This window comes from Pocillopora verrucosa, chromosome 8 (assembly GCF_036669915.1).
Source record: "Pocillopora verrucosa isolate sample1 chromosome 8, ASM3666991v2, whole genome shotgun sequence".
NCBI lineage: Eukaryota > Metazoa > Cnidaria > Anthozoa > Scleractinia > Pocilloporidae > Pocillopora > Pocillopora verrucosa.
This window is the reverse complement of record NC_089319.1, coordinates 19170151-19193523: the sequence shown is the minus strand read 5'-3', so window position 1 is coordinate 19193523 and position 23373 is coordinate 19170151. Positions and strand designations below refer to the sequence as shown.

Below are 23373 nucleotides of genomic sequence, written 5' to 3'. Positions count from 1 at the left end.
TAGACATGATGTTTGGAAGGAAGAATTTGGCAAAATGTTCCAGGATAGTTTACATAGTGAACAGGCTGCTTGGTTATATAGCTAACCCTTCCATCCATTTTATAAGTTACTGATAAACCATTATTAATGACTGTTCATTTGTACAGCGTTACCAGTACTACATTTCCCGTGGAGTACCTGATCACTCCCTCGCAGCACAGGATCAAGAAATAATGGAGAGAATAGTGCAAAAAAGAATCCCTGATAAACTGGCAAGAAATGCTGAACTTGATCCGCTTATAACAAAACTCAAGCAAGAAGTTGGCGGAGACTATGACTTCAGTGTACGCAAGTCTATTGGTGAGTTCAAGGGAGATTAGAGTTATACAGTCAAATTTGTACCCAAATAGTCTTAGTGCACTACACAATCAACAGTTTTTCTCAGTATAACACTATAACTGGTAAAATGCCTTTTTTTTTATGAACAATAATTTTTAATTTTTTTGGTCTTGCAGTTGACTATATTCTCATGGATCCTAGTGAAAGACAAAGACTACACATCAAAGAAATACCAAAACCTTTTCCTCAGAGGTACTTATTCCACTGAATTGACTTTGTGTCTACAAAATAATGAATATTAAATCATAGTTAGGATTAAAATTGAGAGGAATAAAGTAACTTCATCCTGAAAAGATGCTGTTCATCCCAGTTACTTAATACAAATTGTTGGTAATTGTGAAGAAATTTAGGGAACAAACTCAGTTTTACAGCATAGATTTAGGCAGGCTGGGGAGTTGAGTATGACTTGCTGAAGTGACCAGTTCATTATATTGTAACTGAAAATACTATGCTGAGTATTTATTCCACCTCAAAATAGCTGTATAAATATTAATGCATAATCAAAAGCATAACATATAATTGCTTCTGGCATAATGCAATGTGTTAAGCAACACAGCTCCTATGAATATCCTTGGGTTCCATACCTCACAAGTGTGAAGAACTCCTTCATTCATCATTCTTTTAGTCATTCTTACAATCTGAATGTGAAACTACATGTGCACACTTGTCTGATGGTTTGACACAGGCTATATATGGGTCAGGCTATTAGAAGAATGACACCAAATTTTGATGATTAAATTTTATTTTGAACAATATATACTTGTAGGACTGTTAGAGCTCCTGTTCCATGGCACAATTCATATCGATCGGCGAAAGAGGCCTGTACAAAGAACTTGTTTATCACCAACCCAGTGATGATGAAGATTCAGAACCTCTGGTATGACAGGTATGTGAGTTAAATTGTCATCATTTATATAATTATCTTCCTTTTACTGATGATAGATATGGGATCTATATACACATGTCTTTCCAATTGTGTCACAATCCTTTCTTTTACTTTTTTCCTTCAGTTTCTCCGAGGTGCGTTTTGTGGATGGAGACCAGCTACTTGCATCGGGGCTTCCTGTTACACCGGCAGAGTTTGAATTGCTTGTTAAACAGCAGTGTGCAAAGACAAGAGAATTCCTTAAAAGAACGTAAGTAATGGCAGCATCAGCAATAGTTTCTCCTCCAACATATTATATTTTAAGTTGTTGTTTTGTATTCAATATTAAACCACAGACCAAGTTTTAAAGGCTAATTTATCCCAAGGACTTATCCATCCCAAAAGGGACTCATCCACAAGACCCAATTCCCTGGGACTTATTCCCTGGGACTAACTTCTGCTATCTTTGGCATGAAGCAAATTCAAGTCTGTATATGTATTCTCCTCATGGATGATATCTGAGGTCATCATAGGTAATAACTCCATGGTGTTTTTTTTGGATTTCCCATTTCTTCACAGTTGAATTAATTAACATTATAATCATATTTTTGACCTTCTAATGATGTAAAAGAAACAAAATAAACCCTGTAAGTGACCTGCAGTTTAAAAAATTAAAGAAAAAAACCTGAAAAAATTTACTAGGCTTTGATGAGATTAGAACCTGTGCCACCTAGATACTGGTACTAAATGAGAGTTCTTAACTGAGCAAAGCAGCCTTGCAGTGAGAGTGGGTCAAAATAAAATAAGTTGGCCTCACTCCCAACTTCAAGGATCATTTTGTTTTTTTTTTCCTTTACCATTTGGTGTAACTTATTTATATTCCAGGGTGGAGACGTGCATGGTACAAGAGTGAACACTGAAATCCAGACCTCTCAAACTGGAATCCAGTACAGTTAAACCTCTGACCCATTGCATGTTCCACCAATTTTAATCAATACTTGTACAGTCTGGTGGTTTTTATGTTGACTGCATGTTCTGTGAGATTGGATAATTCAAAGAAGTTCTTTCTTTATACTTGAAATTAGGTGGATTCCTGCTTGTGCCAAAATCCTTATTGAACAACGCCAGGAGTGGATGCACTTAGTGCCAAGTTCTGAGGGTGAATCTGCTACTCTTGTGCAGCAGTTCTTTGCTTGTCTTGCGGCTCTCATGTCAACACAACTTCGAAGTTTAGTCATCAATTCCCTTGCAGACTTTGTCAGGTTTCTAAGCATGTACAAGGTAAATGACATTCAGAGTAAATGAAAAATTTACAGATAAAAAAGAAAATCCGACGACCTCTTACATAACTTCCCAGCTTAGTTGTCAATGCTTACATGTATCTGAATTAGTGTTCATGGCCATGTTAATGTGCAAGAATGGTAAAATTTCAACTTACGATTGAGGATAAAGAAGCTTTGAAGGCTTGTAATAAAGCCTGCCAAGAGGCTTATAAAATCTATAGCATCTGCCACTGATTTTCCTTAATAAAGGCAATGACCAATCACAGGGTGTACAGTTTTTAGTTCATTGTATGAATATTACTGGAAATTCTCTTCAAAGGCTGTTCCTAATCTCCTCTGGTTTTTATTTTTTTCACTAAAAATAAGTTTTTTATGTTTTAAAAAATCACTTCCTTTCAAGGCTCATGTTACTTATTTCATGAACTGGTAAATATATTTTTACCAATGTACCTCAGAAGAGCGTTGCATGAAATTATATAATTTGTTTATAATTATTTAACAACATACTCCTTATTTAGGATGGGAATGACTTTGGAGAAAATTACTCAGACCTTCGATATGTCATGACTGAGGTGAGCTGAGATTTTTTTCCCTTTTAAATTCTATTGATGGTTATGAAAATTTTTCATGATCTGTTTTATGAAAGGTGTAATTCAACAACCCAGAGCTTAGACTATAAAATTCTGGTTTTTTTTTTGACTAGATTATGATTGTTCAGCTGAAAATTGACAGTGGAAAGTTGACATTTGATCCTCCGTTCAGAGAGTTACGGGATATCTTGCTCAGACTGCTGACAGACATTGTTCAAAATGCTGAAGACCTACCTAGGGTAAGTAGAACATGTTGTGCAGGGATAGTGGGTAGTAACTTCTTAGTGGCACTTTCCAGTCACAGGGGCTATCTGTGTGACTATGAAATTTCATAATATATTTTCCTTTGCTGCAATCACTTCACTTAATGCCTCCCTTGCAAATTATTTTTTTTTTACTCTCCCACTTTGAAATTCAAGAACTTTTTGCTCATCTTCTCTACCACAGCACTTTATTCTTTATACTGACAAAAGCGGCTTTCCACTTAGCCTCATCCTCACGCCGTAATTTTGTTACCAGATCATTGAACTGCAAGTACTCAAAAGAGGCAAATTGTATTAAGAAAACATGGGTGTTTTGTTGAAATACACTGTTTATGCACCTTATCGATAATAACATGTTCCCTCTCCTCCCAGGTTGAAATTGAACTGTTTCCTGACATGAAAGACAAAAAGCTTTTTCTGCGCTCTGTACATGTTGATGAAGCTCTTGTTCAGGACTACATGGATCAGGCTGTTGATATCTTTAAACTCAACACTGTTGGACCTCAAAAGTATGTGCAAATGTTATTCATAGTGTGTAATTGAAATGAGTCAGGTCAGTGTTGAAGATTGAAAATATCAAATAAAAAATGATTGCATTGTAAATTACACATTTGTCTAAACCTTCAAACTTGAAATATTTATATTGCTTGATAACTTTGGCAATAACTCTTTATGTAATTAAAAGAAATACATGTATGCATAGAATTGTGATTATAATTTTTTGAAGGAAGTGAAGGTGAGTTTTATTTCATTTTGTGAGGTGATCTCATAAAGAGCGTAAAGGGGCTTGATATGCCCTTTACACCCTTTATGAAATCATTTCACAAAAAATTTATAGAAGAGAGGAAACATTATCAGTATTATGTTATTTGATATGCTTTTTGACTTTGACTATAACCTTAATGTGGTGTGGTGTAAAATTGTTCAACTCTTACAATCAATATGAAGTATGACAGTAGAGTAAATACATATGCATGTTTAAACTTGTGATGTTAATCATTTAAAGGAAGTAGAAGTAAATTTTATCGATCTCTATCATTTGCTATGGGGTGATTTTGTGAAGCCCATGGAATTAATTTTATGTTCTATAATAAACAAAGTCATGTCAGGGTAGTAATCAAAGTCATGTCAGGGTAATAAACAAAGTCATGTCAGGTTTATTACCCTGACATGATGTTATCTATTACCTTACTATGAGGGTATGGTCACTTTCATATTTTCTTCCCCGAAAGAAGGCTGATACTTGCAGTCTGTTACCAGCACAAATGTCTACTGGAAGATCTGTTAATGAATTGATTACATGCATTCTGTATTCCAGGTATCTAAACACATACAAGAAATATCAGGACTTGCTTAACAACAAAGCTGACACAGAGATTAACACTTTCATTCAAGATGAGCCAGTTTTGTTGGCTTTATCCAAGGTACTAAGTTTGTAGTTGTTTGTAGTTAACAACAAGATGTATATGTACATGAGCACATTTATACTCATGGTCAATGAATAATAAGTCTTGTGCTTACCACTGCTAAGTTAATCACTTTCTTTTCTGTATCCAAGAGAAGTTGCTACTACAATTAAATGAGTGGCATAATTTTAGGTTTTGGCACATTGTGGCTAGGGGAAACATTTCATATGAAAAATTGAAGAACACATTACAGTATGGGATTCTGTGCAGGGAAATTTAGCATTTTGGGAGCTCTTATTGGTACATTAAAGAAAAATTGTTGTGAATGCTGATTGTAACAGGTAGAGGAAGTTTAACATTTTGTGAGATCTTATCGACACAATAAAGAAAAAATGGTGTGAATGCTGATCATAATAGGTAGAGGAAATCTAGCATTATGTGAGCTCAGAAATGACACATTCAAATAAAAATTTTGTGAATGCTGATTGCAACGAAACAGGCTGAGTTTAAAATTACTGACGTTGCTAAAATTGTCACCACGTCCTCTTTCCTGATCCACATCAGTGGCGACTACATCTACACATGAACAAAAATGTTTTGTCATTTTTGTATGTCACCACAATGAACAACAAAAATCCTTTTTTTTTTTTTTTGCAGAATATTGATTCCTACCTGAACCTGTCCAAGGAGATCGCCTCCTTACATATTACTGTTCCTCTAAATATGCTCTGTTTGAATTGTGATGATGTCAACCAGGAACTATCTGCCCGTGCTGCACGACTGGCTGACAGAATGATACAGTATGTTGTGGATCAGAACAGGGACAAAAATAGAGGGTATGAACTTAATTCAGTTCCTTTTACCCTTCCTATTCAAATTAGGGCTGCGTTCCAAGCTGGAACTTGTGTGTTCGCACGAGTTGCCAGTTTAGCGGCTTGTGTAGGGCTGTTAAGTTACAGGATGTATTATTTTTACGGTTTACTTTTTTATAGTCTGGAGTCAAAAAGAGATTAACATTTTCATAAAATATCACTCGTGCTTAATTGTATTATTGCACGAAGCGTTTTTTTCTGCGATACAAATTTTACTTCTGGTGACTACTTTATGATCATTTAGATCACCGAAAAAAATTGAGCGTGGAGCGATAAAGAGTACGTCAAAGAGTCGCTAATGTGTTGATGATTTGGTCTTTGAACATGCTAGCTACGTGTATTGCTCAAATAGAATTGCGAAATGCGGATCATTGTACACGGGAAGAGCCATTAGATTTTTAAGATGAAATTTTACATTTTCGTAGTTTATTGTAATCGGGTTTTGAAAGTAGCAGAGAGTTTTTCATCCTCTCTTGCAAGTAGTACATGTACAGTATTGCATTGTAAGTAGCCATGACTAAAGTGATGTTGATATTTGCCGTAGCTGGCCAAGTATTGTAGGCCTTCGGACTTGATGATTGACGTAGGCCTCTTTATGTACAGGTTGTGTAAATCGTATGATGAGATATCAGACAAGGTGCAGGAGATGCCAGATAACACAAGTGACTTGGTAGCACTGACCCAGTTCTTGGAGAATGCCAGTTCTGTTACTGTCGTCAACTTACAGACTGCTGTTGATGAGGCTGGAGAGAGGCTGCTGTTTTTACTTGATTATGCTACACTTCCATGTATGTTCAAATTCTTTTTAGTTTTTTTTTTAAACACTTCCAAAAAGGGTGGGTGCTGGTCAGAGTAATACTAAAGAAGCTTGTCGGTGATTGTGTTTTGACCGTGGTGAAGTGCAATGCTTAGTTTGGGCAATTTCATGAAGATCAGATGAGGTTGTAAAGTTTTATTTGAGGCGTACGATGGTTGGACTATTATTTTTTTCATTGTTATGTCGTGATGATTGTACTCTGTTTTCAACTACAGACGAAGACCTAAAACTGAACAGCACTGTATTTCACTGGCCCGAACATATTCAGAAAATCTTTGAGCTCAGCAAAAACCGAATAGGACACAGGAAGGATCTGGCTATGGATGAAGTCAAAAGAAAGTGAGTTTTGTCTCTCTCTTTGGTTAGTTGTTTTGAAAATTGTTCGACGCGTAATGTTGTTTAAGACCATATCCCGCAGTGTGGGTACAATTTTTTTGAGAAACACTCAACAATATTTCTCTATGTTTGGCTACCATATCTGACGAAGGTCTATCACTCGAAACATCAGCTTTGGAAAATCTTTACAGTGGCCAATTTACGTTACTAACTCAGTTAATAACACCAAATTACCTTGTAGTACCCTCACTGACGCAGCACCACAGTTTCTTTAGAAACTCGTCCCCTTTTTCATCTCAGGTGTCTGGAGTAAAAGACATGTTACTCAGATAATGAACTCTACAATATTAGGTGATTTCTAAGCGGCTAATTGATGAAACTCAGCAATGACCAAAAGTTTACTTATTGGATGTTATGCAAACTGTACATTAAATATCGAAAGACAGTTGAAATAATATATTTTTCATTATGAAACTTTACCCGTAAGCATTGTGAAAGTCTTTTCACTTACGATGTTCGTGAAATAATCTGTTATTGCATATGCGTGTTACATGTGAACCGTAAGTATAAGGTGATATAAAGTGTCATTCTTATCACTGTGGCTGTACAACACGATTAACGTTGGCAAAAGATATCATCTTTCTCTATTTCTTTACCGAGCTCAAAACTTGCCATCTCTCTTATTCTATTTGCAAACATGAAATTTTACATTCGACATCGACATTGCTAATCCTAGCAGTATGCAGGACGCGTGTCATATGAACTTCGTAATAGACCTCGCTCACCGTAGAGTCTCTGAGGCTCAATTGTAGAGCATCGGAGCGCGGAATCCGAAGGTTTGAGGTTCTATTCCTCTTGGGAACTCAGAATTTTCACTTTGTCCCACGTTCGTAACAAGAAGGAAAACATCTTTCTCGATATCGCAAATTGTTCACGCAAAAAAAATTGTAAAGCATGTTCAAGCGCATATTAAAAAATCCCTGATATGTTCTCTATGCAGAGTCAAGGCGTTTGAGGAGAAACTCAATGGATACAACAAAGAAGTCGAAGCCTTTAGGAAGAAAGAGGCAAGCTTTAACTTTTTAACATCAAACTCATTATAAATATATTAAACTATTACGAGTTTCTTTTTTAATTGTACTCATATGATGGGCACACACCTGAGAGTGGTCAGGAGAAATAATTTTTCAGTGACTTTTCTCTGTGTTTAGACCTTTGAAAAATGATAATGAATTTATTTTTTCCCTTTCTAGATCATGGCAGCTGATGAGATGAAAAAGAACGTCGAGAAGCTCGATGAACTTGAGGAGTCACTGAAAAAAACGCAGGAGGAATTGATTGTACGTTTTGTTCCCTTGTTTACATCTGTGTACGAAACGAATGACCATAATCTGTTTTGTTTAATTGGGTAGAAAGGTCAACCCTTGTATACATGTATCCCGAAAGTACATCCCGATTTAACCCCTTTACACCCTTGTGTCAGTGTGCATATTTTCCATACTGTTTTCTCCACATTTCCTTACATGCTGACAAGGAAAATTTGTTTAACAATCAAGAGCTTCTCTAATTGGAAATCATTTCCTTTATTTTCATGACCTTAATATTTGATTTAGGGCGATAAAAGGGAGAAATTAGATACCAGTCACTCTTTGGGGACTGAAAGGACTCATGCGGTTGGTTACATTTCAGGGCGATTGGAGAAATGTGTCAAAAAAAAGTCAGTAGTGGGACTTCAGAAATCTCTCAAAGGATAGGGTTTATCATTAGTTGGAGGAATGACTGTGTGCTTCCTTGAATTACACGTTTTTACAGAGAGTCAGTAACAGTAAATATACCAAATCTACTCATGTTAGATGTCTAGAACTAACATGCCTATTATTTGATTTTTGAAAGCAATTAAATACTGAAGAAGAATTACTGGAATTTGAGGCCACACAGTTCCCAATACTTCAAGCTATGATTGCATACAAAGAACCGTACGACAAATTGTGGAGGACAACGCTGTCTTTCCACAACAAGAACGAGGCTTGGCTCAATGGTAACCGTGTGTTTTTATATTATTTGATGGATACTAGATCGTTAAAACAAGTGGCAGAAACCGAGGTGCTTCTTTGTTTAGAATCAGTTTAAGGCCAGTAGACGTTTAAGTTGCAGTTTGAATGTCGGAAGTTATCCAGGATTGTATCTTTTCGCTTTTCGATGCTCTCTGATTGGCTAACGAAACTTGCGCCACCTTCGCAACCAATCAGATTCAAAGCTCACGCGCGTGCTACGACTTTTCACCCGCCTATTCCTTTGTTCTGATTGGCTGGTTTGATCAGTTTGGTATTTTGTATGACAACCATTAAATTGAAAAGTGCAAGCAGTTTCGCGCTCTTTTAGCGTACGCTTGTACTTCATGGTCCCATTGGCTCCTTTGGGTGTCAAGCTTCGCTCTAATTGGTTGTTTTATTACGCCAGGTTTGGTTGTTGAACACGAACAGCGCTAGCATTTTGCCGCGCTTTTCAGCTTGTACTTACTTCGTGTCCTCATTGGCTCCTTGTGGTATAAAGGTGTTCTCTGATTGGCTGTTAGAATTCTTCCAGGCTTTGTTTCAGGATACACGAAAAGCACTTTGTACAAGGCAATGACATTGATGTTTTTGTTTTGTTTTTGCTTTAAAGGTCCATTTACGGACATAAATGCAGAGGAGGTTGAGGAGGAAATTGGTGGCATGTACAGAACAGTATTGAAACTGACCAAGACATTTAGTGATGCCCCAGGCCCCAGACGAGTGGCTGATAGTGTCAAAAGTAAGGTGGACAAGTTTAAAGTTCACATTCCACTGTTGCAGATCATTTGTAATCCTGGATTGAGAGAACGACACTGGGAACAGGTACCTGAGTTTTTTCTTAAATTCGTGGCAATAACGTTGCAAGATAAGTTTGGGTAATAAGTTTGCCTCTCCGCTTGTAGCTTCCTTTCGTGTCAGCGGGAAAGGAAGGGAACGCACCGTGTAATTCTTGTTTGTTACTTGAGCTTATAAAAATTGTGAGCAGTGTTAGGTGGACCTGTAAACTCACGGCTTATGCGCCATCAATTTAAGCTGATGAGAAATCAATTTCAGACAAGAAGCATCAAGTTTGCACAAACATTTTATCTGCTACCTTCTCTGAATTGAGCGTAAGTTTAAAAGGCATTTAAAACAGTAGGACGCCGGTACAGAAACTGGAGTAAACTTGCATCTTCACGGTTTGTCCCAACGTGGGATTTTGTACCAGTTTTAAGTGTACGAACATAAAACAAAATAAGTGAATTGGAGTCACCTTGTAGTAATATGAAGGTCTCTTATTCGCATAAGTGCCCTTTCAACAGCCTCTTAGATTTCTGTATAGCTCCTAATGAGATATAACGTTGTTTTTTCAGATGAGTGAAGTTGTCGGGTTTGACATCAAACCTGAGCCAACGACCTCCCTCTGTAATATGCTGGAATACAATCTTCACAAGTTCACTGAAAAGTAAGGATGTCTGTATTAGTGGTCTATTTGCCTGCCTAGTTGTGAGAGTCGTTTAAGAATGGCACTTCACTAGCTTACATTGTACCTACTTATGTTGAACTTTGTTAGTATTAACTTGTCTCGTACATAAATTTCATGTATATTCATACACGGTATTCTTGTTACTTGATGGTTCAAGCTTTATAGCAATTTTAAATCGAGTTTTAACAGTAATTCGGTAATTAGTCCAACGATACGCGTAGCCTTTCAAAGGCAAAACTAAAATCAATCGAAACTCGTCCCAGGCCGCCAACGTATTTCTCATAGGCTCTTTAAAATATTTTCTTTGTTTTGATTGGCCTTTGTGATGCTTTTATTTTACTTTTACGACATCATCGGAAAGCACTCTATCATGAGTTCCGACAATGTTTTAACCTTTTGACCCCCCTAGAGTGACTATCATCTAATTTCTCCTTACAGTAACTGCAGGGCGTGAAATTGCGCCTAATACAGGCGCCAATGCGACTAAATTTTTCACTTTGGCGACCAAATTCTGAAAATTAGTTGCCAAATTGGCGACTTGAATGTTTCATCATAACCTTACTAAGAGATATAGTGAATTAAAAAAGTTTTGCAAAGATAAATCCGCGGCAAACTTCCCCGTTAAGTTTGCTCCCAAAACGCCGCACTTGAAACTCGATCAATAACTAGACGCCATCTTGGATTTAGGTGAGCTTGAGCGTTGCATATCATCCATCCTAAAGTCCACTTTCTAGTACGTTAAAGATCTCTTCCCCAACCTAATTTTGGAGGGTCTATCTAGAACGCTAACAGCGTAAAAAAGGGTTTTGTCTGTCTTTGAAAATGGCGACCAACTTTTTTTTAAATTGGCTACCACTTTGAAGAATTTAGGAGCCAAGTGGCTATCAGAGAAAAAAAAGTTAATTTCACGCCCTGCAGTAACCCCCCCCCTGAATCACTCAGTAAGGTCCCGAGAATAAAGGAAATAATCAGCAACTAAAGAAGCTCTTGATTGTTTGACAAATTCTCCTTGTTACCACCTCAGGGAATGTACAGAGAACAGTATGGAGAATATGCATCTTGTAAAAGGTTAAACTGTGATACTTAATCGTGTTGACTTGTTCTTCTACAGACTTGATGAGATAAGTGGTGCGGCCAGCAAGGAGTTTGGTCTGGAGAAGGCCATGGAGAAAATGAAGGTTGAATGGAAAGATATGTACTTTGAACTCATTCCCTACAGAGACACGGTGAGTTATTTTTAGCATTGATATTATTCACATTTTCACTATCATCCTCCTCCTCCACCTCATCACCATCGTTAACATCCTTCTTATTATCGAGATCATCATCGTCACCAGCAGCATCCTCATCATCCTTTTATTTCTCTACTTCCTCCTTACTTCTTACTTTTGACGACATTCTCTGATTGTTAATGTATGAAAATCATATACGTGAATTGCGGATAAAGAAGTGAACTTTGCAGTCATGAACACTACTTGAGCAGTAGTGAAAATAAGGCCTGAAAAAATTTCAGGCCTGTACGGTATCGTAGAGGTCATGGGTTCAAATCCTGTACAGGCCTGATTGACTACTGCTTACGTAGTGTTCATTACTACAAAGATCGCTTTCATATTCACGACGTTTTCTGTTGGTCTGTTGTTATCTCTTTCTTCATCCACATCGTTCTTGTCTTTGTTCGTAATACTATTATACAGACTTGAGGCTACGTTCAAGTGCAAACTTGAACGGTAAGATGTACGTCTTGGTTGTTTAATTTTGTTCAAAACAAGAAGTGTATCCTACAGAATATTTTGAAAAATATGTCCTCTTCACAACGCCATTGCGTGAGCTATTGTATTGTTGCATGCACAACTGATAGCCGTTTGAGTTAAGGTAGTTTTAATCTCTAAATTTCCTTATCATTTACAGCTGCTCGTGCATTCTTCATAGTTCGTCTCATTCTTGTATTGAACAAATTGTTGATGTTTCATTAATGACTTGAAGTCAGGCAGTGATATTTCAAATAACCATTTTGATATTTTTCTCCACAGGGTGTGTCAATCCTGTCCGCTGTGGATGATATTCAGCTGTTGCTTGATGATCATATTGTCAAAGCACAGACCATGAGTGGTTCTCCGTTTATTAAACCTTTTGAGGCAGACATTAAGGTTTGTTAATTTATAGGCAACTTTATAGACACATCTATTCCTTTAATATTGTGAACATACTTACTGGACATTGAAATGATATTGGAGGAGTCTGCTGAGTTGATAAAAGACTAGATCGTGTTGATCGCGAGTGCAATTTTGTAGTCTTTACAGGTGCTTATTTACACCAAATTGCACTCGAAATCATGTAATTACTTGTTAATAATTTTCATGAAAAACAAATCACAGAATATCAAGAGAGATGAAATTTTGACAGCGCGCGCGCTTTTTGTAATTTACACTTGCGTTACAACTTTGCATTCGTGTACATGAAAAATGCACTCGTTTTCAGCCAATTAGACGCTTGTAATTTTTCCATATACATTATAAGAATCTAAAGGTGTACCAAGTTTGACAAATGCTGTAAAGGGGAGGAGAGAGGGAACAGGAAGACTGAAATTGGTGGGAGTCAAGATGACCGAGGGTGTATGTCACATGTACTTCGATGCTTGTCGAAATTATACGATCTCTCATTTTACACGAGATTTTTGATGCCCGAAAGAATCTGTTCTATGAAGTCAGTCCTGAGCGTAATTGTTGCTCGTTGGCTTTTAGGAATGGTGCGAAAGGCTCATTGAAATGCAAGATATCATTGATGCATGGCTCAAGGTTTGTTATTTTATTGATTGGGACTGTGCTTTATCAAAACATGGGTACCACAGACGACTACCTTTATCTTTTGACGACTTAGAGAACTTTTCTGTATTAGGGCTTTTTTGAACTGATCTCTCTAAATTTCTGAGACCAAAGTTGTCTGGTAGCCGGTTCTTTTTCTTAGAGCCTAGCTTGGATGGATGTCACATAAATTTTAGTATGGTAGTTCTAGAGACTCTTGTACAAATGGCCAGACTTTAAGAACCAGTGTATAATGGAATGTATTGTAAACTGTGCAGGAGTTACTTACAAGCCTATGGCGACACCTTTACGGTTATTTGGTACTGTGATCACGAACGCGAAATGATTATTAAAAGTGATTTTTACAAGAAGTTTTTATTCGAAATTGTTCATGTGAGATTTTTATAACGAAAGATCTTTCAACTTTTGTTAAAGCTTTGTCCAACGTTTTCTTCAGTTGTTGTCACCATTTTTATAAGATTTTACAGGGAATATTTTCAGATGCAATAGGTGCGTTTTGGAGGGGTTTAACCCTATCGATAAATATGAAACAACACTTACGAGTTTAAGAGAAAGTTACAATGCGGAAAGTCCACTAAAAAAGCATTGAACTGAATTGTGATTTACAAAGGTACTTGTCAGGCTGACCCTTTTGTGTCGTTTGAATAAACATCCTTGATATCCATGTGGATATGTTTATTCTAGTGTCAGGCCACATGGTTGTACCTGGAACCGATTTTTAGCTCAGAGGATATCATGGCACAGATGCCCGAGGAGGGAAGAAAGTTTGGAATTGTAGACAGCTACTGGAAAGACATCATGAGTGAAGCGGTGAGTTAGTGTGTTTTAACTATTAAAACTGATATATTGTCTAAGAAACATTCTTTCCTAGATATGGTTTGAAGCTTCCCCTTTGTAGCTTTTCTCAGTTTCGGAGAGCAGTTGTCGGTTAAGTGTGAAAATTAATCCTGGATTGCATTCATTTTGCTTGCTTCGCTCTGTTCTTGGCCTGGAGAACTCGGGTTACCTCTGCTAATCAGATGCAAAATTTAAACTAATCGCGACTTGGTCACTCGCCAGCTTTTCGCGCGCATCAAGCAATTTGCATATTTTCAGTTTCGTTGTTCATTGTTACTTGCTTGTGTTGTGACTGACTGCTTATATTTCATTGGTCAGTGCTTTGGGACTCCTAATCAAAGTGTGCTTTCTTATAAAGTTTTGTTCAGGTATTAAGAGAGTAAAGTATCATTGGTATAACTGGGTTTCATAGTGGCACTGATATGGAGCGTTTTTTTATCAGGGAAAAGACACACAAGTGCTTGTGGCTACGGCTCAGCCTAACATGTTGGGAAGACTGAACGAGGCTAATCAACTGCTTGAGGAGATTCAGAAGGGTCTTAATGCCTATCTGGAGAAGAAACAGCTCTTCTTTCCGAGGTAAAATAACGATTAAACGATCAGCTAATTCATTTTGCTAGCAGCGTGGAACAGAAAAATAATCTAAGTCGTCTTGAGAAATCGAACCACTGAACATCGGATACTGGTTAATTTTAAATTTGTTTTAATTGTTTGCTAGGTTTTTCTTCTTATCAAATGACGAGTTGTTGGAGATCTTGTCAGAAACCAAAGATCCTCTACGAGTACAGCCGCATCTGAAGAAATGTTTCGAGGGAATAGCAAGACTTGAGTTCACAGAGGATCAGGAAGTGGTGGGAATGATTAGCGCCGAGAATGAAACTGTTCCCTTCTCCACTAAAATCATCCCAGCCAAGGCTAAGGTATATGGTTACGGATCAATATCAGTATTTCAGCAACTGCCCACCTACCCCTCCCTTAACCCGAGATAATCCTAACTTGTTATCGGTTGACTGTTTTTTGAATTAGGGGAGGGGTAGGTGCGCAAATGCTCAGATACCGACTTTGATCCATTGGCTACTTCTTTACATCCAAAAATTTCCAGTGTCATCGTAGTTATCTCGGTCATGGGTGGTTGAGTTGTAATTTCCTTTACACTAGCTGGAAAAGTGAATAAGACGTCGAACAGTTCAGAAATAAATTCTAAAATACATTTTTAAAAATATGCAAATTTGGAAAAGTTTATCGAAGAATAATTTGAAATAGCTTTCACTTCGTAGGTGCTACATCTAAAAACTCAATACTTAGTACCAACTATTTCAAGGGAATGATTCTTGATACTACTTAAACTTTTCACTCAAATTTCACGCCTTCATTCCATCTGTCAGTGTTTCATCTACGAATGCCTTGTCGAGTTTAATTAGGAGAATCACTGAGAAGTGCTAATCAATAGATTTCTTACGGATAGTCACGCACTAGAAGCTTTTCTTAAATGTATGATTCGGCTAGAATCTCAATGATAATTTAATATTTAGAAGTCCCATAGATCGGATCTTTTTAAGGGCTAGTTTGTAGAAAGCAGAATTATGTATGACGTTTTGCACATACCTTACCAACTTCTCGCTGCTTTGTAACTGTAAATGCATATTTGGGTGTTATCAAGATGATTCAAAGTGCTGTTGTTATCTTTTTATAGGGAATGGTAGAGAAGTGGCTGATTCAAGTTGAAGAAGTCATGATCAACAGTCTCAAGAAAGTCACAGAAGATGCAGTAAATGCCTATAACCAGACTCCCCGGGGCAAGTGGGTCCAAGAGTGGCCTGGGCAGGTAAGACAGCGTAGACTTAATTTCACCCACCGGCCTTTTTTCTTTTCTAAGTTAACTAAGTTTGTTGTTAACAAATTTTCCCCTCTGTTTGGAATTTGAGATATTTAAGATTTAACTGAAACAAATAGCAGTGCATTTTCGTTTGATTCAACTAACTTTGTCGTACAATGAAAATTACATATTGTTTAATTTGTCTTGATCGCATTGACCGTAAATCTAAGAGGTTAAGTGGTTTGGGTTACTTTCGAGAAGATGTGTACAAATGAAAAGTGTAACAATTTATGGATGTACTTGAATTTTGATTTCCTTAGATCATTTTGGCTTGTAGCGGTATATTTTGGACTTCCGAAGTTTCACAAGCCCTACTGGAGAAAGATGGCTTAAAGGTAATGCGCGATTTTGAACTGCGCACTAAGAAGCACCGCTTTCTAGTGGTACACCTACCCTTTTGTGGATTAATATCAATTATACTCCTCAGCTTTAACCCGAACTTCAGCTGAAACTGCTTTCTATTTTTATAATCCCCGCAGCAGATACCATGACCTTCTACCGTCGTTGATTCAGTTGTATGTGTATCTTTTCAGAATTACCTTGCCAAGTCTAATTCTCAGATCGAGACCATTGTTGCCCTTGTCCGAGGGAAACTGGATTCTGGTATCAGGATCACGCTTGGCGCACTCACTGTAATTGACGTGCATGGTAAGAAATTCAGTTATCTGTTTCTGCTGGTGGGAAATTTAAGACTAAACGGATCCTTATTCCATTTTACCTCATCGTCAAGCATTCTTGTTTTGTATGGATTATGCCAACTTACCAAACTTTTTCATGAGGTTTCCTTCTTTCGAAAAAGGTAATATGAGTAGTACAAGGGGACACCATGGCACACAACCAATCAGAGAAGTGTAGTTTTTACCACGAGATGTATAATCCTCTTCTTTGATTGGTTGTGTACCACAGTGCCCCCTTTTTCTACTTATCTGAATTTTACCGTCCCAAAAATGACAATAACTTGGTAATAGTAACGTCATTGGTCAACGAACTAGTAAAGATGACATCGCTCTTTACTAAGCTTATCTCCGATTGGTTTACATTGCGGGCGGAGGGGGGGGGGCGGTTCTAGAGATGATCTGTGCTGTAACTTGCCATCCAATTATTAATTACTGATTCACATTATCAGCTCGTGATGTGGTGGCAAAGATGTATAAAGACGGAGTCAACAGTATAAATGATTTCCAATGGCTGTCACAGCTCAGATATTACTTTGAGGAAAAGAAGACCATAGTGCGAATGATAACAACCAGTATTGACTATGGATATGAATACCTTGGTAACAGTGGTCGTTTGGTGATCACACCTCTCACCGACAGATGTTACAGGTACGTTATGACCTAAGTTTGTTTTTTGATGTTGTCTCTAGTGGTAAAATCCTGAAATTTCTGGAAAAAAAAAAAACATATTCTGTCGAGTAGTTTCGAAGAGGGGACCCAGATTTCCTTCTGTCTTCTCTTGATTCGGTGCTAAACAAATTATGTGCTTTGGTTCACAGAACTCTGATGGGCGCCATTAAACTCAATCTTGGTGGCGCTCCCGAGGGGCCTGCCGGGACAGGTAAAACAGAAACCTGTAAAGATCTGGCTAAGGCTGTTGCCAAACAGGTTTGTTAGTTTGTTTGTTTTTCTGCATAGCATACATTTTCAAATGTCAATGGTTTATCATTACGTTGCAATTTTTTTTCTTATTTTAAGTGTGTGGTTTTCAATTGTTCCGACGGCCTCGACTACAAAGCCATGGGTAAATTCTTCAAAGGATTAGCGCAGGCGGGGTGCTGGGCCTGTTTTGACGAATTCAATAGAATCGAACTTGAGGTGAGCTTATCTCTTTTATCGTTTATAGCCTGAAAATACTTCTAGTCTTGAAAAATCTTCCCAAGCCGACCTGCCTTATCCTTTTTGTTTGTTTATTTGTTTGTTTGTTAGTATTTTGTGGCATTGTAATAGTTTGCGATGTTGCACGTCCTAATTTGTTATTTCCAAGTAACGACCTTGGGGAGCAGTCGCAGGACAATCTAAGTTTAATTTACGTAGGATCAGCCACCTCTTCTAAATGTTACTTGAATCTGCTTGTAGATGAAAAGCTCAGTTCTTCTTAATTTTATAGCTTGTCACATAGCTCTCTCAACCCTGTGACCTCTAAGAGTGACTGGCATGTAATTTCTCCTTACAGTATCAGCCTTGAACCAAAAATTAAGGTCACGATAGTAAAGGAAATGGTTATCAACTAAAGAAGCTTTTGATTGTGAAACAAATTCTTCTTTTCAGCACCTTAGGATATGCATAGAGAACAGTATGGAGAATAAACATATTGATCATAGGGTGTAAAGGGTTAATGCGACGTGTTTTTCGACAGGTGTTGTCTGTAGTAGCGCAACAGATTCACACGATTCAGAAAGCCATTGCAGACAGAAAGGCGAAGTTTATCTTTGAGGGAACCGAACTTGTGCTCAACCCAACTTGCACAATGTTTATCACGATGAACCCTGGCTATGCAGGGCGACAGGAGCTGCCCGATAACCTCAAGGTACCTTGTCTTCGAGCTCGTGAGCTTTTTGATTGTTAAAGTGACTTTTACTCTCCTTCTCAGCCACGATTTGTGACGTTGTGCAACGCTCAAGCTGGGACAGCGTTGCACGACATTCTGAAGAACAGTACCGGTCACGGATACTTTCTCCGTTATTGTGACTGACGTTAGTGGTATATGTAGGACTGCGCATGTACAATACCCTATTGTTTTCGCCCTTAGGTGGTGATTTACAAAATGTTCTGGTGTTCTCTCAACAGCCCATGTGGGCGGTTGAGCCCATGTGACTTACACCCGTCCGATAAAATGATAGTGTGTTCTCTTGATTTTCTAGAATAGCTATGGGTTTGCTGTTACAATAATCGATAGGTTTTGAACCAATGGGAGTGACTGCACTATTTCTATTATTTTTATGGGTTATCAATCAACATCATCTTTTCCTCAGGTTCTTTTCCGCACCGTGGCGATGATGGTTCCTGATTATGCATTAATCAGTGAAATCTCTCTCTATTCCATGGGATTCTTGGACGCACGAAGGTAAAGCATTCTCTTCTGCTCATGTACACTCCGTAACATATTATATGATTCCTTATCATTATTATAATACGTGGGGTGATGTACCATTGCTTCAAGTGAGGCCCAAAATTCTCAATTTGATTGATTAATCTTCCAACCATTCGTCGATCCACTGCATCAGTCTGCAATGTGCCGAGGAGGGCATTGAAGATAAGTTGATCAAACACAGTTGTAAATGCCCTTCTTAAAATAAAAGTATCTCGCCCAACATTATTATAATTATTGCAAGTATATGACCTTAGTCCAATCTCAAGAAATACTGGAAATTGCTAGTCCTTTGTAGCTTGTCTTTAGGGGGTCTATTTAACGAAACAAATGCAAATATAGGAAGATGTCAAGGTGACTGGTTTTGAAAGCCGCTAATGATTGATTATGGTCAGGGAAACACAGTTTCGCTGCAGTTTATGTCGAGAGTTCTCTTTGAATTAGCTTTTGTGCTCATTTATGGTGACAAACTAAATCAGTAGGATCTTTCTATTGGTCAGATAGTTCGACTTGAGTGGAACGTAAGCAAAAAAAAAAAAAAAAACAAAAATAAGATTATTATCTCAGGTAGGATAAACAAAATTGTTCAACAAGTGAGGAGTTGATATTTTTCGCGAAGATCACTTATTACTTGCCTTCTATTCCGCCAGTCAAAATACGATTGAAGTCAGAGACGCCATTTGTTAATTTATCGTTTGGCTGTGTATGAAGTAGATTGTGTTTTGCTGTTTCTTAGTTTGGCACAGAAGATTGTAGCTACGTATCAGTTGTGTTCAGAGCAGCTCTCGTCGCAGTCTCATTACGACTACGGCATGAGGGCTGTCAAGTCTGTCCTTACTGCTGCTGGGAATCTCAAGCTTCGTTATCCAGACGATGATGAAGCGGAGCTTATGTTAAGAGCTGTATTGGAGGTCAATCTTGCCAAGTTCTTGGCACAGGTATACTTTCTTGTTGTTTGACTATCATTGCTTTTACTTGGCAATTTGGTAAGCCATGTTCTTCAGTATTGGTCTTGGTTTGGGAGTCAGTCGTTGGAGACTCCATATTCGAGAGCTTCGCCTTTTGTATTGCAGGATGTGCCTTTGTTCGAAGGAATCATCTCGGACTTGTTTCCCGGCACCAGTTGGCCCAACCCTGACTATGGAGTGCTGATGGACGCTCTCAGAGAAAACTGCAAGATTCGTAATTTACAGGCGACAAAGTGGTTCCTTAAGAAAATCATTCAAGTATGTTTTAGATAGTGAGCTGATTGTTGTACACTCAGCTATTTTCAGTTAATTGTCAACTTTCCAATAATTAATTGCACTCTAAAGGGTGATCATTTTGATATAAGCTGTACATACCTTTTATTTATAGGTTTACGAGATGATGATTGTCAGACATGGTTTTATGATAGTTGGAGATCCGCTCGGAGGGAAGACAATGGCGTTCAAGGTAAGTAGTAAGCGTGACTCCAGGTTTCGTAGTTCTGGAAACACTTTAAGCCCGAACCACCTCTTCGATTTCAGTGCCAACTTGTCACAGTGTAGTGATGGTTGATAATGTAAGAGGTGATCATATATGATCTTTCTCTAGGTGCTGTCTGATGCAATGTCAGATCTCAAAAAAGCAGGATATCCGTATCAAAAGGTAAGCCCCAATAACATTAAGATAGCTTCGTCCAGCTTTTTCGTTAAGCCTGAGAATGTTTATGATAGAAATGTTAAGATGGCCAGATTGTTTATGGCTTTAATTTGTTTCCGTTTAAATGGGAACGTTTGTCACCAAAGTTTTCTTTTCCCGTATCATTACCTACAGGTGATTTACAAGATCATAAATCCCAAGTCCATTAGCATGGGTGAGTTGTATGGCTGCTTTGACCCAGTCTCCCACGAGTGGTCAGATGGTGTCCTAGCGAACTCTTTTAGAGAGCATGCGTCGTCCACCACAGAGGACAGGAAATGGTTGATCTTTGATGGGCCTGTAGATGCTGTTTGGATCGAGAACATGAACACTGTGTTGGACGACAACAAGAAAGTACGTATCCAGATAAAGTTTACTCAATTTAAGGACGTTTTCAATTTAAATCACTCATGGTCTTCACTTTTCTCTGAAACATATAGCATGACACATAACTGGTAAAACTGTGTAGTGCTTTTCTGAAGGTTTTTGTTTAACGTCCACGTGAACAGAAAGTTGCGGTTTCTTCCTTAAGAGACGTTCGGTAAATCGATTCTGATATTCCATCATCTTGAGTACCCTTACTGAATGCCACTATGTACAATTGCATTATGCATGCGATTGCGCTTGAAGGAGTGGTGTCATATGGGTTGAAAGCTCCACTTTTCCTTCAATTTTACCCTTTGCCAATAGAATATCGACTAGTAAATTAAATCGTACGTAGACTTGATCGCCCTTTTTTTATTTCAAAAAAAGCAAGGCCACCATTCTTATTCATGTATTTTGAAAAGTGGTTTCAAAATGGAACTTACGTTCTTCTCTCTCTTTTTGTCTCCAATAAAACTGTCCTAATAATAAAAATTGCTTGACCTAAAGGTGAACATTTATATGGTTTTGTCATGCAAGCTCATACAGTCATGGCGGCGTTTTGTTTTCAGCTGTGTTTGATGAGTGGTGAAATAATTCAAATGAACAACAAACAGAGTTTGATATTTGAGCCTGCAGACCTGGAGCAAGCTTCTCCTGCTACAGTCAGTCGTTGTGGTATGATCTACCTTGAACCACACCAGGTAAGAATCGTGCAATTATAACTCTCATACAACTGATCTAGTGCTGAACTAATCGCAACGGCCAATCAAAGTGAAGGAAAATACCGCAAACAGCCAATGAGAGCTCAGAGATGAAGCTAACAAACTACCCGTAGCGCGGGAAAACGCAAGCAACTAAGTCGCGATTGGATTTAGTTTAGCATATCATTAGCTGAGAGGGGGGCAAAAGTTTTCTTGACTATTACAGCGAAACAAATGCTAACTTGGTTACTAAAGACACCCTGAAAAAGACTCAAAACTAGCAAGATTTGGACGAAAGTTTAACCTAGAAAAGTTGTCGTCCGTGCTGCGCAGTAGGACTATACGCCAATTCGTTCGAGACGAGTATATTGTTCAATTGATCACATTCTAGGATTTGAACAAGGAGACAAATTGTTCTCAATACATGGACCGCAAAAGTGCAAATTAATAAGGACACATAATTCGCGCTTATGAGGTCCATCCATTTGGAAAAATTGAAATGATTAAAATAAAAAGTCTTTTTCTACGATCATTTAAACAAGCTATCAAAAAAAAAATGGTTGTTGTTTTCAAGGAAAAAACTTGTCGAGGCCAACCCATGGTTATCTTAACCACTGCGGTCTTCCCTGTTTGTTTTTGTGGTTAATTAATTTTGTTAATTCCTTTATTTTATTAAGCTTGGTTGGGAACCACTGATGGATTCCTATATGAACACGCTTCCTAAGAGCTTGAACGCGGAGCATTTGGAAACCATCAGAGCCTTGTTCATGTGGCTTGTACAGCCATGTTTGTGTAAGTAGTGATGGCAACATTTAAAGCCGAATGCCCGAAACTTTTACACATAGCCATTCATTTCTGTGTTGGCCTTACCAAAGAATTTGGTGTGGCATGCAAACAGGAACACCCTAGTTGGTGATATTACTCATTCTTGTTGTTTGTCAGCACGATAGTGTATTAGGATTGCAACGAGAATTTTTTACCGCTTCTATCCGAGATTTTCAAACTTATTTCAGACAGCAGTTTGACTTATCTCCTTCAAAGTTCACTTGTAACATCAAAAACCTTCATTCCTGTCTAACTTAAAAAAAAAAACGCCCCTATGCAAAAGAATCAAAATCATGTGCGTCCTTCGAGCAACCTGTTTTTATTTTCAGCCTTTCTCCGCCGTGAGTGTAAGTTTTTCATCAATACGTCCAACATGCATCTCGTGAATTCCTTTATGAATCTGTACACGTGTTTGTTGGATGAAATCGCCATGCAAGATCAAGCTGAAGGCGCTGACAGAATGTCAAGCTCACAGGTATGTACAATATGAACCGACACGATTCGAAAGTGTTGTTATCCTAGTGACATGATGTAAGTTAACTTGATTCGAGTCACGTTAAGTGACATTACACGCACAGACGTTTTGTCACGCGTACGGCAACCGTATGGAAACTACATATGCTTCTGGCGTGGCGCACTGTGACAACTGGAAAGCCTTTGTTTCAGTACTTTATAGTAAGTGCAAGACCGGCGCTACCGCTGGCATTTTATACATAGCAATACGACATGACAGTACACGACATCGCACGAGGGATATCCGTCTGGCGCTGGTTTGATCGTTAAACTTTGTTTGGCTTAAAGAGTTTGATGCGAAAATTTATTTTCGTGCGGCTTGAAGCGGCTTTTTTTTTTTGGCTACTCTTTGAAG

At 38.1% G+C, this 23373-nt stretch overlaps 1 protein-coding gene across 1 annotated transcript in view; it reads left to right on the top strand.

Annotated features, from left to right (window-relative positions):
* Positions 1-23373, top strand: part of LOC131782627 (dynein axonemal heavy chain 3) — a 50655-nt gene that overhangs the window by 2865 nt on the left and 24417 nt on the right. The window contains exons 6-44 of the mRNA XM_059099372.2: positions 147-339; positions 495-570; positions 1145-1264; positions 1389-1514; positions 2329-2524; positions 3045-3098; positions 3230-3355; positions 3752-3888; positions 4698-4803; positions 5443-5621; positions 6261-6445; positions 6690-6813; positions 7811-7877; positions 8064-8150; positions 8704-8848; positions 9475-9686; positions 10217-10308; positions 11441-11555; positions 12360-12476; positions 13071-13124; positions 13836-13961; positions 14431-14567; positions 14707-14908; positions 15682-15813; positions 16125-16199; positions 16398-16512; positions 16991-17189; positions 17360-17468; positions 17559-17678; positions 18220-18390; positions 18836-18927; positions 19688-19889; positions 20025-20177; positions 20308-20385; positions 20527-20580; positions 20749-20967; positions 21549-21680; positions 22358-22472; positions 22835-22980. Of these exons, the coding sequence (XP_058955355.2) occupies positions 147-339; positions 495-570; positions 1145-1264; positions 1389-1514; positions 2329-2524; positions 3045-3098; positions 3230-3355; positions 3752-3888; positions 4698-4803; positions 5443-5621; positions 6261-6445; positions 6690-6813; positions 7811-7877; positions 8064-8150; positions 8704-8848; positions 9475-9686; positions 10217-10308; positions 11441-11555; positions 12360-12476; positions 13071-13124; positions 13836-13961; positions 14431-14567; positions 14707-14908; positions 15682-15813; positions 16125-16199; positions 16398-16512; positions 16991-17189; positions 17360-17468; positions 17559-17678; positions 18220-18390; positions 18836-18927; positions 19688-19889; positions 20025-20177; positions 20308-20385; positions 20527-20580; positions 20749-20967; positions 21549-21680; positions 22358-22472; positions 22835-22980 (5088 nt within the window). The remainder of the gene's footprint in view (positions 1-146; positions 340-494; positions 571-1144; positions 1265-1388; positions 1515-2328; positions 2525-3044; positions 3099-3229; positions 3356-3751; positions 3889-4697; positions 4804-5442; positions 5622-6260; positions 6446-6689; positions 6814-7810; positions 7878-8063; positions 8151-8703; positions 8849-9474; positions 9687-10216; positions 10309-11440; positions 11556-12359; positions 12477-13070; positions 13125-13835; positions 13962-14430; positions 14568-14706; positions 14909-15681; positions 15814-16124; positions 16200-16397; positions 16513-16990; positions 17190-17359; positions 17469-17558; positions 17679-18219; positions 18391-18835; positions 18928-19687; positions 19890-20024; positions 20178-20307; positions 20386-20526; positions 20581-20748; positions 20968-21548; positions 21681-22357; positions 22473-22834; positions 22981-23373) is intronic.